An 18681-nucleotide genomic window follows, 5' to 3' on the forward strand; every position below is an offset into this window, starting at 1 on the left:
GTTCTCCTTTCACAACACTTTTTTTTGTGCTTTTATGTTTTCACTTTTTGGCAGGCATGCGTGGGTGGCAGAATGGCAAGACTTGTGTGGCTTTTGCATTTATACATATATTTTTACGTTTGTTTACATTCAGCGATTTACTCACATTATTACCTACATCTTTTGGAAAATAACTCACTTTTTGTCGTTGTAGTTGTTAAATTTTGTCTATTTATGCTTTTTAAGGTTTCTCCTCTTTCGAATTTTGAGTACACTAAGCACACACAGAAACACACACATATACAATTAAAGACTTGAGTGCTAAGGAAAAAAATGGCCGCGCACGTCAAAAATATATATGTACACACACCAACACACTCGTTTTTTTTTTTTTTTTTGCACTTGTGCTGCCCTCTTTTTATACAAAATTTGGCGCGACTTAATTTTGGCGCCTTGATTAATTGCAAATGCTGGGAGGGGGAAGGGAGACGCGCGATTTACAGCGCGCTTTCGATTCGTTTCGTTTCTGGTGTGGGCTTCGTTTCGCCCCGCGTTGTTTACATGCCGTGCGTACGCGAACGACAAATCACAACGAAAAAAGCAAAATAGACAGGGTGTGAAGAAGAAGAACCGCTCGGTTCGATGGCAAAAACTCGACTGAAAAAAATCACTCAACTTTTTTCATGTCGTTGCGAACGACAAGCAGCTGTGAGCGTAGTGAGTATTTGTGTGGCTGTGTGTGCAAGCACTCTCACTCTGTCTCTCTCGCGCACGCTATAAAAAATGCTTGTTTATGTTTTTTATGTGTGTGTTTTTTGCCCACCACTGTTGCGTGCTTTGTCTCGCTCTTGCATTCTCTGCGCCTCTCTGGCTGTTTTATTCCGGTTTTTCTCTGATTGGTTGTGCTGTTTTTTCGGCCCTTCTTATACCCTGTATTTTTTATGCGAATTTGTGCGATTCACATTGTGTGGCATTCTGCATTTTGGTTAATTATAAAAATTACTAGTATAAAGACTTGTCATTATTTTAAGATATTATTTAATTAGAAAAAATCGGTCGACGGTAAGACTGTTATTCCAAATATGCAGCCTGTCAACATACATCTTTAGTTAAATTGTTATCCTCATATAAAGTCAAATTTTGTTGCCAATTGGCGCCAGGCACCACTTTCAATACATCGATATACAAATGTACGATAGCTGTTCACAGTTGTCAGCACTGACTTCCTTCAGAGTATAAGTGTTGTAAATCACTTGACTGCACAGCTGTTCTGCGCGTGCAATGTTATTGTTTTGCCGCCAAGAATTATTAATTTCTTCAATTTCTCTTGATTAAGTATGTCTGCACCATACCAAAGATTTCTTAAAGTACTTGAGAAGTGGCCAGCGGAGCAAACCAAAGTCGGCAGGTAAGTAATGGAAAACCAACACACACACATACACCAAAATAAATGTTTGTTTAGCTGTTTCTTGTTCATTTTGCGATTATCTAACAACAATTGCAGTTGCTGTGTTTTCTAGCCCAGTATTAGCTGAAAATGTGGCTGCGCATTAATTGGTGTAACTTTGATTTGTGTCCCAGCAACGCACTTCAGTTCTTATATATAATATCTTGACCAGAAATCGTTCAGTTGCCGGTTTTTTAAACGTTGAATTGGCCTGCTTAAACTATAATAATTGTGTTATAAGTAAACTAATTGTGCTCTAACATGTCTTCCAAGTACGCCTATCAGTCAATACCTGATTTTTTTTCTCCTTGATGACGAAGTTGAGCTGTAAGTGGTTAGCAAGCATTCTTCAAATGGCCCAAATTTGAAGAAATCCAATTTTCTTGTGACAAACTCGAAAGACTTTCTTAAAACTCAAGTCTTAAAACACAACGGGTTGACCTATGCATATGAAATGGTTTCTTAAGCAAACAAAGTGCTTCTGAGCTTTACAGCTTGAAGAAATCAGCTGTACTTTAAGGATTGCCTTCAATTATTTTCTCAATTTGCATGAGGTTTCTTTTCAATTACACATTGAAAAGCTTTATTTTAATTAAAGCTCATGTTTTCCAAATTTAAGAACTCTTACTGTTACAAATATAAGATTGCGATCCTTAATGTTATTCTGATAGATCCGGAGATGATATATTTATGAAGTATTAGTTTATTTTTGAAGTGCTAGATTAAAGTGGTTAAGAAAACAAATGATAAAAAGCGAGAATTAGAAAATTAATTAAAATTTAATATTCTAGAAGTGAACATGGTTCTATGTATCTACAAGTCTGTTTAGACTGAAAACAAATATATTATTTTTGATTGCGCAACTGCTTTCGTTTCATTATGTTCAGTAACTGACGATTTTGTGGCTAGTTTAAGGTTTCTGCGGAATTATTAACAATTGGATTTTGTTTGTTGTTAGTCAAATTTAAACGAATTCATAATAAGTTAGTTGAAAGGTTATTCAACTAATCTGCGCTAGGCTTTTCGATTCCATTAGATTTAGAATTGTTTGGAATTTGGAATTATATATTTTTTCTTCAAAATTTTGCTGCAACGAACATCAGAGCAGCAACACCAAAACTAAACAAAGTGCATATCGAAACAAAACACAAAAAATCGATTTAAACATTTCTCTCCCCAACCAACAAAGGGATCTGGGCGAGCAAATTCGCAAGCAAGTAACCCGACTGACAGACGCCAGCAGCCTGAGTAACGAGAAGACTGCTGAGCTCAACCGGCAAATTGACGCATTGGAGCGACTCTCGAAGAACGTCTACGCCAAGAAATATCCGCGTCGCTACGAATCGACGGCGACGGGTCTAACAGCCGCCCAGTGCAGCCAGGTGCTCAGCTCGGAGTTTCTGCAGTATCTGAACGATGGCAAGCGCAAGTAGGGCCAGCCACATGATGATCCAATTCCTGACTAGACTAAGACCAATCATAGCTGTACAACAACAAATAAGACACTGCACGGTGCCAGTAACGCCATCAACTCCAACGCCAACGCCGGTTGCAGCTCCACATGTGCCTGTGCTCTGTCAGACGGCAATTGAATATTTGGAGCCACGGCCAAAGGGAAAATACATTGATATGACCTTCGGTGCAGGTGGACATACGCGTCGCCTGCTCGACAGCTGTCCGGAGGCGACTGTTTATGCCTTGGATCGTGATCCCATTGCCTATGAGTTGGCGCAGCGTTTGAGCCAGGAGTCTGCGTATGCTGGACGATTGGTGCCGCTGCTCGGTAAATTCTCAGATTTGCCGCAGCTATTAACTGATCGCAATGTGCCGCGGCACAGTTTCGATGGCATACTCTTCGATTTCGGTTGCAGTTCGATGCAGTTTGATGAGGCTGCTCGTGGCTTCTCCATTGCACACAACGGGCCGCTGGACATGCGCATGGATTGTGGACGCAGTGGCGGTGTGAGTGCCGCCGATGTCCTTGCTCGCATTGAGGAAGCGGATTTGGCGCGCATACTGCGTGTCTATGGCGAGGAGAAGGCGGCCAAGAAAATCGCCCGTGCCATTGTGGAGGCACGCGGCGCACTGCAACGCATTGAGACAACCAGGCAGCTGGCGGAGCTTGTGGCCTCGGTGCTGGGCGATGGACAGCGGCAGGATAAACTGCAGAGGCCGGCGCATCTGGCGACGAAAACATTTCAAGCACTGCGCATCTTTGTCAACAACGAACTGAACGAGATCAACTATGGCATGCTGTTGGCGCAAGAGTATCTGCGTGCCCAGGGTCGATTGGTGGCCATCACATTTCATTCGCTGGAGGATACGATTGTCAAGCGTCACATCAATGGCAATGTAATCGAGGGTGTGGCAAATCCATTACCGCTTAAGTATTGCGGTCATGATATCACCCATGATCCAGCTCTTCTCGAATCCTTTGTGCAATCCAACTGGCAACAGCTGCATCGTCATGTCATTCTGCCCGATGCCACAGAGATCGCCAGCAATAGTCGCAGCCGGTCGGCCAAGTTGCGTGCCGCAATTAAAATTAAGTAATCATTACAACAATTTGTACACAATTCAGTCAGGAATAAAAATGTCTGCCATGCTTAACTGCAGATTTGTTTGTTTTGTTTTTCGAATTTGTTAATTTGTATGTCGATTCAGTTATTATTTTGCATGTTATCTGTTTACCAATTGACACCTTCTGATAAGGCACGTTTCGTTGTTTGGCTGCTGCTGCTGCTGCTGTTGTTCTTGTTTTTGTTGCTATTATTGCTTGTATTTCTAATGATATTTTTGTTGGCTTCGCACCAAATTTAGGCATTAATAGATTATGAAATCAGATAATGCACAGTGGTCAAGAAATTCTAAAATTAATTAATATCCAATGGTCAGTTTGTGATTTAAATAGCAGCTCAATTTAGCTCCTGCTCGGTATCTGAAAGCTCTGGCCTTAAAACCAACTCTGAATATTATATTGTAAATGTGAAACATATTTGAGTAATTTTATTTTATTTGCCTCTTAAATAATTTATTAAAATTGTGCTTGAACGTAGTCGACAAAATGCTTTAATTACTTTGCTCGATTGCTTATTGTTTAATTTTTAATCACAATCCCAATTCTTGTTATGTCATCAAGGTCACAAATTTAGTCCAAATGATTATTATTTTTTTCTAATTTTGCAAATTTTTGCTTTTTGCAAAAGCATTTAGTAATACCAAATTTTTGATTGCCCTTCAAAATTTGTTTCGCGAATTGCGAATTCTAAAAATTGAGTGTTTAAAATAAATTCGAAATTTAAAATATCTAAGAGGAGGGAAGATACTATGGTTAAATTACAGTCTCGCTGGTTCAAATCCTTTTGCCGACTAATGATGTATATGTATGTATATAAGATGAGCAAAATTTCCGACAGTCATTTGAAAACTAGAGTTTCCCAAAATAAAACTATATTAAGTGTAATAGATTTGAAGATAATTTAATGAATCTTGATGATTGTGAATGAGTATTGAATCTCCATATATTCAGACCACTAAATATTAATCATTTGGATTAATTGAATAAATATAGGGACAATATAATTTATGGAGCACAAGCGAGGATTATTTGCCAAATAATTATTTACTTGTTATGTAATAAATCTTAAATCTTAAATAAATCAAAACGGTTAAAAGATATATAGTGGAACTATTCATTTATTTTATGCTGAGATCAAATGGGTTAGACCTAAAATATATAGTCATACTTTTTTTTAAATAGTTATTATTTAAGACGTATTTCTGATGGGTATTCACCTTCCGCATGCCCAATCAATTTGTTTTCCCTTTCGTAACCGCATTTCAATGTAGTCAGCACAGCTCGCATGTCATGTTGCGGTCACAGCTCCTCGAGGAAAGTGATAAACAGCAGCATTTATAACCTGATGATGGTTGCATCTCGGCAAGATTCAGATAGTGACGAGTACGCGTAGTTGTTTATAATGGGGAGGTGCTGTGACCCTTGTGAAACCTGAAATCCGATAATCTGAAAATCGCTCGCGGGGCAACTGATAAGCGAGCGGTCGACGGGCGACGGGATTAATGTGCGATAGACACAACACACACACAACTACACACACCTAGAGCTATGGCAGTGGTTATGGCTATGGCAATAGCTATGAGGTATAGATAGGCCCGGCACGGCCGCTTGGAATTCAGTTGCATTGCGCGATCGTTGGCGTTGGTATCGAGACGCGGCCCTTATTCCGACCTAAAATTTATTGTGCGTTTTCACAGTGAGCGGAGCAGCGAACCGACCAGAAGCACGATGGAAGCGAAAATCATATCCGGCACGGCAATAGCCAAGTAAGTAGTTGCTTACAATTATATCCATATGTGATATATCAATGAGCATCGCCTCCAATCAGGCTTATTCACGAGGAGTTGCGCCTGAAGGTGAACGAGCTGCTGCAATCGGGACCACAATTTGTGCCCGGATTGCGGATCGTGCAGGTGGGTGGACGCGAGGACTCCGATGTCTACATTAGAATGAAGATCGAGGCAGCCAGGAAGATCGGCATCAGTGCCGTTCACATCAAGCTGCCACGCTCTATTTCCGAACTGGAGTTGCTCGATAAGGTAAGTTGATGACGCGTGTGAGTCTAACGATAATCAGCTGTTGGAAAAATGTCAAGATTAGATATTTTAAGAACCGAGAAACGAGAATAAATTTCCCTGTAGGGGCTACAGATGTGGTCGCTTCTAATGCGTTATATATTTAAAAAACAAATGTGAAATACTCTCAAGGTTATCGTCCAAAATAATTAGCACATTCACAAGACTTGAAATCGTTATTATATAATACATTTAAACAGCTGCGCGAGCTGAACGAAGATCCCCAGGTGCATGGCATCATTGTGCAGATGCCGCTGGACTGTGAGACGAACATCGATTCGCATCGCATCACGAATGCAGTTTCACCTGCCAAGGATGTGGATGGTCTCCACACAATGAACGAGGGACGTGTGGCTATTGGGGATTTGTGCACCGGTTTCGTGCCCTGCACACCAATGGGCTGCATGGAGCTGATCCGACGCACTGGCGTCGAAATTGCCGGTGCCAATGCCGTTGTTCTCGGTCGCAGCAAAATTTTGGGCACCCCCGCTGCCGAGCTGCTCAAATGGGCAAATGCCACGGTCACCGTTTGCCACTCGAAGACCCGCAACGTGGATGAGATAACACGCAGGGCGGACATTCTGCTGGTGGGCATTGGTGTGACGGAGATGGTCAAGGGTTCGTGGATAAAGCCCGGCGCTGTTGTCATCGATTGTGGCATGAATTTTAAGCCAGGTAAGTGAGTAGCTCGCTTTAAATGTGATTTCAATGTTGATTTCAATGGAATTGAATTCCATACCAATTCAACGAATTACATTTGAAGTAAAAATTGATATTAAATATTGTTGAGGCGTGAGTTTGGCATTAAATTGAGTTTATTTTCATTTATTCGGTTTGCATTTCGCAGCAGCTGTGTTTTTCTATTGCGCTCCGTAATTACTTATTTTCCATCGTGTTAATTTGAATTCTTTATTTATTCCTGTGCCCCAGCAAAATTTGATGACGTTTTGTTATATCGGTTTGCTGTAAAACACATAGTTGAACACTAATTATCTGTTAAATAACTAAATAAATAATATAATAATTATCTGTTAAGCAACTAGAAAAAAGTGCTTTAAATACAAATAGTAGTTCAAGTGCAACCTGTTTTTACTGATTCTATTAGTGATCTGCCAACAATTTGTTATTATGTTTTTTACGCTTGTGTTTGTCTTTTGACTCAGTGTTTAAATCGTGTTTCTTTCCCGCGCTCTCATTAACATTCTTCTTAATTTCGGTTTTGTTTTTATTTAGTTTTCTATTCTATTATTCTATTATATTATTTAGTTTTCTGTTCCATTTCTCACTTAAACGTTGTTCTTGCGTGGAAATGCATACCAATGTTTGTATGGTTTTAACCCTTGTGTGTTTTAAAGATTTAATTATGTCTTTCGATTGTTTTCTTATATTTTAATAATGATTAATAAAATCAATTATTTCTTTGTTTAATAATTTCGAGTGTCTGTTACAACATCAATTGCTAGTTCCGTGCAAACATCAAGATGTTCTTTGCTTGCAGCTAGCTGTGTGTTGGCCTAAACGGTTGTAGTATTGGCCTGATTATGTCCAAATCAGGCTTAAAGTGGACATGTGAAAAGTGCGGGGATGTTGAAAATATAATGAGTTTTTCGCATTAATAAAATGTGCTTCTTCTATGAAAACTGTTATCTTAAGTCCAAGTAATCTAGCTTATAAATTAAATATATATTTATTCGAGAAAAATACTAAACTAAAAGATTTACCACCAGCAACTAAAATGAATTCAAAATTTGTGAATGTATCTCAAACTGAGTTGTTGACAATTGCTTATCAAAGTATTTGAACCCTGCAACGCATTCTGCTGATAAGCATTGATAGGTCAGCTAGTTATTTTCCAGACTCGAAAATGATGTTTTGATTTTCAGTATTTAAAATTATTTTGTAGTGAAAACACACAGAAAATTTGAAAGAAATTTAAGTCTATGAATTATTTGTTTCCTTTGCAGACGCAACTAAGAAGCTTGGCAATCGACTGGTGGGCGACGTGGACTTCGAGGAGGCCAAGCTTGTGGCTGGACATATAACACCGGTGCCCTTCGGTGTCGGTCCCATGACCGTGGCCATGTTGATGAAGAACACTGTGGTATCGGCCACCCGGGCAGCGGTGCGTGCCAAACTCACACGTTGGCCCATCGAGCTGCTCCCACTAAATCCATTGCGTCCCGTTCCCAGCGACATTGTTATTGCACGCGCTCAGCGTCCCAAAAATATTGGTCAGCTGGCCGAGGAGATTGGATTGCTGCCGAACGAGGTGTCTTTGTATGGCAATAGCAAGGCAAAGATCTCGCTGAGTGTGCTGCAGCGTCTGCAGCATCAGCAATCGGGCAGCTATATCGTCGTGGCTGGCATAACACCCACCCCACTTGGCGAGGGTAAGACAACGACACTGATGGGTCTGGTGCAAGCGCTGGGAGCGCACAAGCAGCGCAACGTGATGGCCGCACTGCGTCAGCCGTCGCAGGGGCCAACGTTTGGCATTAAGGGTGGCGCCGCCGGTGGTGGCTATGCTCAGGTCATACCGATGGAGGAGTTCAATTTACATTTAACCGGTGACATTCATGCCGTTTCCGCGGCCAATAATCTGGTTGCCGCCCAGCTGGATACGCGCATTTTCCACGAGGCCACGCAATCGGATGAGGCACTCTACAATCGACTTGTGCCGTCTATGAAGGGTCAGCGAAAGTTCAGTCCGATCCAGTTGCGGCGTCTGCAACGTTTGGGCATTGATAAAACCGATCCCGCTACTCTCACCCCAGCGGAGGCTAAAGCATTTTCACGCTTAGACATTGATACGGATACGATAATGTGGGAGCGTGTCGTGGATGTTAATGATAGGTATTTGCGTGAGATAACCATTGGCCAGTCGCCCACCGAACAGGGCCGTACACGCAAGACACGCTTCTCCATTGCAGTGGCCAGTGAGATCATGGCTGTGCTCGCTCTGTCCAATAATCTGGCTGATATGAAGGAGCGACTGGGACAAATGGTGGTGGCTTTTGATAAAGCAGGCAAACCGGTGATTGCCGATGATTTGGGTGTTACGGGCGCCATCGCTGTGCTGCTGAAGGATGCACTCGAGCCAAATCTGATGCAATCTCTGGAGGGAACACCAGTTCTCGTTCACGCCGGCCCCTTTGCCAACATTGCTCATGGCTGTAATTCCATAATAGCCGACGAGATCGGTCTGAAGCTGGTGGGCAGCGAGGGTTTCGTGTGCACCGAGGCGGGCTTTGGATCCGACATTGGCATGGAGAAGTTCTGCAACATCAAGTGTCGCAATTCCGGACGCAAACCGGACGCCATGGTCCTCGTCACAACAGTACGGGCCATTAAGATGCATGGTGGAGGTGATGCGGTCAAGCCGGGCACACCACTCAGCAAACAGTATACGGAGGAGAATCTGGAGCTGCTGGAGAAGGGATTGCCAAATCTATTGCAGCACATCTCTAATGGACGCGCATTTGGTATGCCCGTAATCGTTTCCATCAATGCCCATGTGGCCGATACGGCCGCCGAGCATGAGCTGCTCAAGAAGGCTGCATTGCAGGGAGGCGCTTTTGATGCGGTGCTTTCCACCCACTGGGCAGATGGTGGTGCTGGTGCTGTCCCCCTTGCCGAGGCCGTCATTAGGGCCTGCCAGCTGGAGAACAAGTTCGAGCTGCTCTACGACTTGGAGCTGCCGCTGGTGGACAAGATAAACAAGATTGCCCAGACTATGTACGGTGCGGGCAAAGTGGAATTATCCAAGGAAGCCATCGTCCAGGTGGAACGTCTTACAAAGGCAGTAAGTACATAAATGTATCTATAGATATATATAGCTGATTGAGTGGTTGATTGATTGATTGTCATAGCACAGTGCCACATTTCTATATATATATATATATATATAACTGATTGAGTGATTGATTGTCATAGCACAGTGCCACATTTTTACATAAAACTATTGTGTTCAAACAGTTTCTAGGAAACTCCAGCAAATCTTTATAATTTCTTAGAAATATTCACCTAATGAAAGCTGTTTGTTTGGTAATTCGAACGACTTCAAACTAATTAATTTTTGTTTGATCAGAAGAAGCTTTATTTTAAATAATAAATCACTATTTTTAAAATCACACGCACTTTTTCAAATAGGTCAGCAGCTAATAATTCCATTTGTAAAAATTATTTATATAAACTACTTTAATTTGTTTGCAGGGCTTTGGCAAATTGCCTGTGTGCATGTCGAAGACGTCCGGCTCTCTCACTGGCAATCCCAACATGAAGGGCGCACCCAAAGGCTTCACCCTGAACGTTGAGAGTCTTTATGTGTCGGCTGGTGCCGGCTTTGTGGTGGCCATGTGCGGTGATATTAGCAAAATGCCGGGACTCACAACTCGCCCTGCCATCTACGACATTGATCTGAACAGCGAAACTGGACTAATCGAGGGACTGTTTTAACTTGACAATACATTTGATCGTTTCCTCTTCACAAAATTTCATGTAATCGCAAATTTAAGTTAAATGTTTTGTATCAGATGATGTCTGCCACTTTGGCCTACTCTAAATTGTATGAACATTAGAAGAAAGAAAAGAACATAAATAATTATTAATATGGTAAATCACGCTGACTTAGTCTGAATCAACAGATATCAAATTAAATGTTTAAATAAATGTAGTGTATTGCAAAAAATCGAGATTGTTGCTAATCAAATTGAGTGTGCTCTCTTTAGTTATTCTATAAATTAATTGCTCAACAATTCAATGGTCCAATAAATCCAATAGATTTATTAAAATATGATAAAGTAGAATACCTAAAGAGAATGGATTTCTGTATTTAATTTTAATTTTATATACTCAGAAAAAGTTGTGTTTCTGTATTTGGGTTTAAGAAAAAATGGTCTCATGAAATTGTTTACATTCTGGAAAATACATTTCCGAGCTTATAAGGTATATGGAGTTGAGATCAGGACGATGAACTAAGTTGATATGCATAAGTAACAACGAATTTGGCTAAATGCAGTTCACTGGATACAGAATATCTAATAGCTTAGCTCTCTCGGCTAGGGCACCCTTGTCGTTTCGGGGGAGTACAAATAATATAGCTAACTTTATTTTAATTTAAGCAGTCTATACTGATAAACAACATTTAGACATAAGGAGTTGAACAACTGTTTTTTTTTTAGAATGTTCCGAATGCGTGTGTGCAACGTTATCCATCCCGGCATTAGGCAATTTATACTGCGCACCGCAGTGCTCAACTATTTGAGCAAATGTCTACAGGCACAGTGGAACGATTGGCAGAATCAGCGGATGCATTTGCGTGCACTGGGGGAGGAGAATACGAACGCAGCTGATGCGGATGTTGTCACAGAGGAAGCACTTGCGAAGGCGGTACGTGCTAATCTCAACCAGACAATTGAGGAGCTGGCCAGGAAAGTTGCCGCCACACATAAGCTGCTGCAGCGCGAATACAACGAGCTGTTCACGTACATGATGGACAAGCGGGATCTGTGGGACAGTTCTGAGTACTTTAGGGCCAAGACGGCGCTGGGCGCAGCCAATCGCAATCTGAGAACATATATGACCGCAGACAAGTGATGATGACAGCGATCAGTTGACGGCAAACAACATTTCGATTCTATAAACACACTTTTTTGTAACTCTTCAAATTATACATTAAGTGCTCCAATTATTTGTAAAATGGTATTTCCACGCGACCCGATTTCGTGTTGACCGCCTCCCAGCAGGTGCACATAAACGTGGAACGATCCATGTGATCCGTGTACAATTTGCCATCCAAATGCTCCATCTCGTGCTGGGCGATGCGAGCATTCCAGCCGCTCAACTCTAGCTCCGAGTGGACGCCCTGTCTGTCCAGACCAGAAAGCTTGACACCTTCATAGCGTTCCACTTCAGCGGAAAAGCCACGCACACTCATACAGCCCTCGGGATGCTTATGTTTAGTATAATTGGTCACCGTCAGCTGAGGATTGATGAGCACCTGTCGAGGAATAGAGGACTTAAGATATGCACTTCTAGGCTTTTGATTGGCTTACAGTCAATGGCAGCTCCGACATTTGTCGCCTCTTATATGTAGCGTCGGATAGATCCTTTTTGATGCTTCGCCTGAACTCCATGGCAATGATACGCAGGGAGACACCAATTTGTGGCGCCGCAATGCCCACACAATCGAATTTGCGCAGCACGTGGACCATCTGATCCACAATCGCGTGAATTTCCTTGCTGTTCACACAATCCGCTGGCACCTCCGCTGCCCGGTCGCGCAGCACCGGATCCCCAATCTGGGTGAAGTGTTCGTAGGGTGGCAGGTTCGTGCGCTTCGTTGTCCACAGCTGTTGGTACCATTTTCTGAATGATTGTCTTGCTGCCAGGCTGGTACTAAGCCATCGTTCGTGTCGTCCACACAATTTATGTAGTTTTAGCAACATTTTTTGCTGCGTTATATCTCAGCAATTTTGTAGGCGGCGTATTCGTAACAGTAACATAAATAATATAAATATGTAGTCACTTACAAATACCCTCTAATTTTTTTAATTTTTGTAACTTGACCAAAAATCGGTCTTTTGGTAGCATCATGAAGACGACATAATAGGGATAATTTATAAATTTATTGAACTGTGTTTATTTGCTGCTTTAAATAATTTAATTTATAATTTGAAGTCAAGTTAAATATATAAACTGTTGCATATAATCAATATGCCCGTTTAAATTTACCAGGGCTATCTCACAAACTTATCGATTGTTAGCCAAGCAATTTATGCGATAGTTAACGTTCATGTAGCTCACAATGGGAATGTGAACCAGCTACTGCTAAACAGTGCTGCCAATTCAGCCGTTTTGCCGCTTGCTAATCTACGTCGCCAGAGAAGTGAATAAACTGTTATTATTTTGAAAACATAAATTCTTTGGCTATTGAATTACTATATATTTAAATAGAAAACATTTTTCTTTTATTTATTTTTCAAACGATATAACAGCGCGTCCACCAGTTGCATTAATCTGTTGCCAAGTGATGCAAGTGAAGCTAGAAACGTCCATGCGATCAATGTAAACAATGCCGTTCAAATGATCCATTTCATGTTGCGCTATGCGCGCGCTCCACCCGACAAGTTCCAACTCCGACGGCGTTCCAAGTATTCCGATGCCGGTGACTCGAACACGATCGTATCGAGAAACCTTCGCCGAATATCCGCGCACACTCATGCAGCCCTCGGGATGCGTGTGCTGCTTATCACTTATTATCTCAATTTGCGGATTGATAAAGATCTGCGTTTGCATAAAAAAATATTAAAAATACTCTTGAAAATAGATGTATTTAACTCCAACTCACGGTTAGCGGTAAATGCGACATTTTGCGTTCCTCGTACACTTCTGGCGTAAATTGTTCCCGTTTGCCCTCGCGGAACTCCATTACAATTATCCGCATTGGTACTCCCAATTGGGGAGCAGCCACGCCCACACAGTCGTAGTGCCGGAGCACCTTAACCATTTGCTCCACAATATCTTTGATCTCCTGGCTCGCGATGCGTTCTGCGGAAACTTCTTCGGCACATAGTCGCAGCACAGGATCGCCAATCTGCGTAAAATGATTATACGGCGGAGCCGTGAGTGGGCTAAGTTCCGTACACATTGACATTGGCAATGATACTGAGGCGACAGTACAATTGAATCCACCAATCAGCTGATTCTGTTAGGCAACAGTCGCTGCCAGCAGTTTGTGACCGCATAGGAGGCAAAATACTCAAACTCGGGAATAAAGAAAATCGTTTTTTATTGGGTTTTATATATATTTAAGTATGATATACTATGCCATTAATTTTATTATTTTCTTACAGATGGTGATATCCATCTATAAAGCAAATATGATATAGTAAACAAAAAATTTTGGTATTCTCGTTTATTTTAGATTGCCTTATCAAAGATCGGCAATTAGATGCGAACCCTAATCAAAGTAATGATCATCTAACTTTGGCCGCTTCGTCTGGGATAAAATCGAAAGTTTCGAAACAGCTTTGCTGGAAAGATCATCACGTGTCAAAGGAGTAGTGTGTTTACGGAGTCTGGATACAAGTTTGAAGTATTTGGTAATAATTTGGTCAACAGGAGCACCATATGACTCGTCTTCCAGATCGTTTTGGCAGCGCAAGTAGATGTCCTGCAGGACGCCACCGCTGCGATAAAAGTGGACGACTTTGTCACGACGACACCACTTGTAGAGTGTTTGTAAGCTGCACGGCTCATAGATGCGGTACACCTGAAAGAAGTGATCGTAATGCTTGGCCATTTTGCGCATCTTTATCTCATCAATTTTGGGTATCTGCAGATACGGTTGCCGCACAATGTGATACGGATCATGCTCTAGGGAGTAGTTGCCAAAACGCACTGAGGGCCAATTCAATGTCAGTATTGTGTCATACAAGATCTTTGGATGCCCCAGCACACCATGTGCCACATCGATCATGAACAGCTGCGGCCCCGGCACAATATACTCCAGCTCGATCTGGACAATGCGTGTATCGGTGCCGCGATATTTGCGATCCCCTATCCACAGTATGGGCAGATCCTCCTCGGCTATATGCTCCAGTTCCTGAATCAACGGCGACACCTGCGTGCGATAGTTGACAATCTTGTTAAGGCGCCCATAAAGCAAACTTCGTTCAGCAGGTGTAAACTTCAGATACTCTGGACGATTCATCACAAAGTGTTCGGAGCGAAACAAGCGATTCATCTCCATTTCGATCACATTGTAGGCACGCCTGTGCATCGTTATCCAAACGATCTGTATGGCGACAGCAAGGAACTGCTCGTGAAACAACTTGTCCTTGATCGTCGCCGAAATATTGACAATCTCCGTCATGTGATAAAACTGTGCCATGTCGCCTTCACCCTTTAGGATCGCGCTGTAGTTACGGGCCACCAGCATGCGATATTGGCTCAAATAGATCGAGAATATGCGCTTCGTATCATTTGTCTGCTCGCTCTGAATCTGTGCCATGTCGCCAGCAATCTCATCACGGCGGATCAGCACAAACTCGACCATGCGCAGAAAGTACTCAAAGTATATGATGAGAGCATGGAGTACTCTGTGCACAGCGGGCTTATGCATAAAATCAAGGAATTTCATGCTCAAAAATTCTTTTGGCATTAAAAATAGCACCAGATCGCGAACATCATTAATGACCACTGTGTCCGTATCGAAAGTGGATGCGGAACGCACAAACTCCTGTCGAAAGATCAACTCCTCCTCTTGATTGATTGTGCGAAGAAACTTGAATCCGTTTGTCTCAATATACCGCTCCCTTGCGTCTGACAAATCGTTATGGGGCTCAAAGTGCAGACTATCAGCTTTCTTGTCCCAAGACCATTTGCCACTGTGGTATTTGGGCACATAGGTGTCGGCGTAAATTCGTTTCATTTTGTCCGCAAATTGAGACTTCTTCGGATTGTATGTATATGGTTTATTGTATGTGTATGTGTACTGAATGCTGTGTGCTTTGAATGTGTTTGAGCGTGTGTCTAACCTTAAGTGTAGGTGTTTGCCTATTGTTCAATCAACACAACTGGTCGGAAGCTAAATTATGAAATGAAATGAAAGTTGAAGCAAAGCTCTGAAAATCTAAACAGCAGACATTGGGGGACAGCATAGGAATCAGATTTTTATATACATATCTGTTCATTAGTAATATACGTTATTACCTAAAGTATTAGCCAATAAATTACTAACAATGTCCAGCTTAAGGCTTGGCATAAAATTACTAAAATCTACTCATGCATTTTTTTCTTGTTTACCATTTTTTGTTGCTATTAAATCAGGGTTTACTTTCAACAACTGAATATCCAGCTTCTGCTATAATAGTATATTTTAACAATATATTTGTGGACACCATTTAAATTTTACACACAATCCAATCTTTTGACAGCGCTTATAAATGTTCAAAACAACACCTCCATCAGCATCATTGATGATTTAACTTTTCAATCATTTTTTACAACTTTTAAATCATTTTACTGATGCGAGTGATCTTGAAGAAATGCTAGACATAATCAAGCAGCTGGCATAAAATATCATGTTAATATGTCAATTCCAGGACTGATATCGTTTTTGGCTCAAACAAATTCACGCTCTCCAAAAATGTTCATAGGGCTGCTGCTGGTAATCGTAATCCTAAGAAAGTGGCAAGCCAGTAACTGCTGCTGGTGATTAACTTTATTACTTATTACTTTTCAAACTAGGTAATCAACTACACACACAGCATTTGTGTATTCTGAGACGGAGAGTTCCTTGGCCGAGCCGCTGGATTCCGTCAGTGCCTTTTTTCTCTCATTTCTTTGATGCGCGCTGACAATTTGGTCAATGGCGACTCGCATAGCGAAGATTTTTTGCTTGTCTATTGGATGACCTTTGACTCCAAAGAGCAGCAATCAACGACCAAATGCTCAACTTCGCCTGAGGGCAGGCCACAAAATATTAACAACATCAACAGCAACAACCACAATTCTTAGAATTAAATCATAGCATACAAGATAAATACAAGACAAGCCAAGACTTTTCATTGTATAATTTTTAAAAACAATTTTCGCCTTCAGACTTGGCAGCAATAACAAAAGAAAGTTTTTTTTTTATACGTCTGGAAATTACCCTGTACTTACAACTTGCAACAAGTTGAAGAAGTCGATGTATATAATAAAATTTATTTACTTCGAAGCACAAATACCCTTGCAAAGATTTGCGAGTGACTTGCACCAATTTTGTATGGCCAAAATATCAAATTATTTCTTTGGTAAACCGAATCGCTTGAGGCAGAGAAAAGAGTTTGTCTGGAATAAAAAAAGTAATAATTCTGCAAAAAGTTGATGTATTTAGTTTCATGTATAAGTTGCATTTTGATTATAATATTCGAACACATTTACAGGGTATACTGAGTATAATTACTATAGCCCAGTGGCAGTGTACTGTTTATCTGATTTGTTGACTTTATTTTCCCCCATCCATCAAATTTGCGCTTGTAATTTAATAAAAATTGTGTAAATTTACCGGCTGCAAGGCAAATGAACAGCAAGAACACTGCCATAATCCTGCGGCCATTATCATGACACGCATTGGCTGGGTTACTTATCTCATTATGAATTTATGCCTGGGTCGCGTGAACGTTTGCCACTCATAAGGCCAAACGGGCAAAATTTATGATCACCTTGCAGCTAATTTATGTGAGAGCCAAAAACCAGCAACAACAGCAACACACAAAATGTGAATAAAATTCAGGCCTTAATTTACTCAACTGTCGGCTATTAACGGAATTCCCCCCTGGTCATACACTGTCTCCACTTGTGCATTTTAATATATTTTCCTGTATATCACGGTGCCACAATGGACCTCGTTACCTCAATTTCCACCACCCATTCATGGACTTGTTTGCTCTTTTTGTGCGTTCATTTTTTGTGGCATGTAAATTGAGTTCTTTTTGTTTCTGTTTTTATTGCTTGTGTTGCTTGTTATACCCAATCGAGGTGCACAGTTATTGACATTTACATATTATTGGTTAAGTGGTTTTTTTTAACACGGTTATTTATTTTAAACACGGTTATTTATTTTAAACTATTAAATTAAATTCAATTCATGCAATTCATCCTTAACACATTCACATTTTCTCCATTTAATTGAAGTGATTATCACACCGTTGTTCATTCATTTAAGCAAGATCCTTGGAAATCAGTACACTATTGACATTTTTAAATAGTGGATTCAATCAATTCAAGCCGCTATCATTTTCACAAACTTTCAAAAGACTGACATTTGACACTTTCAACTAAGATAAGAGTGCTCAACTGCAAGGACTGGACTGCATAAAATATAACACAATAAATGCTTTCGGACTTAATTCATTATTTTGATTTTCTCTTTGTCTCTCCTTTTCATATAATTTAAGCTGATTTATTTAAAATGCTCCTCTAAAAGCATCATTTATTGTGCACAATTTTGAACCGTCTAGTCAACTGTTTTTAGTTGAGTGCCATTGAGGACGATACAATATCAATTACTTATATAAGCTGTTGTGCTTTTATGAAGTGCATATCAAAAAGTTAACTTTTATATCACACACACATTGAATGTTTATTTTGAAATTGTACTCAATTTAAGCTTCTTGCTGCCCGTTAGGAACAAAAAATCAATTTCACCAGAGATCTGAGTGAAATCAAGCCGAACGTGTATAAAAATGAAGACCATTGAAGTTGTGGCCAGAATAAATATAAATTTATACCCTGTGCCCATCATGTGGCAAGAAAGGTCTTTTCAAATTGTCCTTATAAATGTAACAGGCAATAAGAATTATACTTAATTGTGTATATGAAAAATGTACGTCATAAATCAATCTTGTTAGTCTGTTAAAATCATTTTTAGTTGCTCCTTTAAGAAGGTAAAATGTAGAACCATCAGTCGAGACACTAACAAGAGCTTTGCAAAAACTAAAAATGGGTGCAAAATGTGGCGATAACAAACTACGAGTACGACTCTTGTCGTCGGTTTCATTGTTTTCTTTGACATCTTGTCAACAAGGGACAGGAGTTATAGAATTTCTATTCAA

The 18681-nt window shown here is 40.8% G+C and overlaps 7 protein-coding genes across 7 annotated transcripts; 4 read left to right on the forward strand and 3 right to left on the reverse strand.

The window, feature by feature from the left end:
- Positions 1-1245: 1245 nt before the first annotated feature.
- On the forward strand, positions 1246-4041 carry LOC6568262 (ubiquinol-cytochrome-c reductase complex assembly factor 2). Its single transcript, XM_001994625.3, has 2 exons — positions 1246-1387; positions 2616-4041. Exons 1-2 carry the CDS (start codon positions 1317-1319, stop codon positions 2857-2859), a joined length of 315 nt encoding a protein of 104 aa, XP_001994661.3. The 5' UTR covers positions 1246-1316; the 3' UTR covers positions 2860-4041.
- Positions 2870-4041, forward strand: LOC122322516 (probable methyltransferase-like protein 15 homolog). Its single transcript, XM_043215107.1, has one exon. The coding sequence runs from the start codon at positions 2870-2872 to the stop codon at positions 3977-3979; it is 1110 nt and encodes a 369-aa protein (XP_043071042.1). The 3' UTR covers positions 3980-4041.
- A 1559-nt stretch (positions 4042-5600) lies between these two features.
- On the forward strand, positions 5601-10765 carry LOC6568260 (C-1-tetrahydrofolate synthase, cytoplasmic). Its single transcript, XM_001994623.3, has 5 exons — positions 5601-5770; positions 5833-6043; positions 6280-6754; positions 8044-9881; positions 10292-10765. Exons 1-5 carry the CDS (start codon positions 5733-5735, stop codon positions 10532-10534), a joined length of 2805 nt encoding a protein of 934 aa, XP_001994659.1. The 5' UTR covers positions 5601-5732; the 3' UTR covers positions 10535-10765.
- Positions 10766-11239: 474 nt separating this feature from the next.
- Positions 11240-11768, forward strand: LOC6568259. Its single transcript, XM_001994622.2, has one exon. The coding sequence runs from the start codon at positions 11261-11263 to the stop codon at positions 11672-11674; it is 414 nt and encodes a 137-aa protein (XP_001994658.1). The 5' UTR covers positions 11240-11260; the 3' UTR covers positions 11675-11768.
- Positions 11713-12553, reverse strand: LOC6568258 (peptide deformylase, mitochondrial). Its single transcript, XM_001994621.3, has 2 exons — positions 12133-12553; positions 11713-12077 (listed from the first exon to the last, which is right to left on the reverse strand). The coding sequence occupies exons 1-2, from the start codon at positions 12523-12525 to the stop codon at positions 11766-11768; spliced, it is 705 nt and encodes a 234-aa protein (XP_001994657.1). The 5' UTR covers positions 12526-12553; the 3' UTR covers positions 11713-11765.
- A 461-nt stretch (positions 12554-13014) lies between these two features.
- On the reverse strand, positions 13015-13727 carry LOC6568257 (peptide deformylase, mitochondrial). Its single transcript, XM_001994620.2, has 2 exons — positions 13428-13727; positions 13015-13363 (listed from the first exon to the last, which is right to left on the reverse strand). The coding sequence occupies exons 1-2, from the start codon at positions 13725-13727 to the stop codon at positions 13052-13054; spliced, it is 612 nt and encodes a 203-aa protein (XP_001994656.1). The 3' UTR covers positions 13015-13051.
- Positions 13728-13844: 117 nt separating this feature from the next.
- LOC6568275 lies at positions 13845-15658 on the reverse strand. The gene has a single exon (XM_001994619.2). It carries the CDS (start codon positions 15510-15512, stop codon positions 14040-14042), a length of 1473 nt encoding a protein of 490 aa, XP_001994655.1. The 5' UTR covers positions 15513-15658; the 3' UTR covers positions 13845-14039.
- Between the last annotated feature and the right edge of the window lie 3023 nt (positions 15659-18681).

The sequence above is a fragment of the Drosophila grimshawi genome, unplaced genomic scaffold (assembly GCF_018153295.1).
Source record: "Drosophila grimshawi isolate 15287-2541.00 unplaced genomic scaffold, ASM1815329v1 contig_311, whole genome shotgun sequence".
Taxonomy (NCBI): Eukaryota; Metazoa; Arthropoda; class Insecta; order Diptera; family Drosophilidae; genus Drosophila; species Drosophila grimshawi.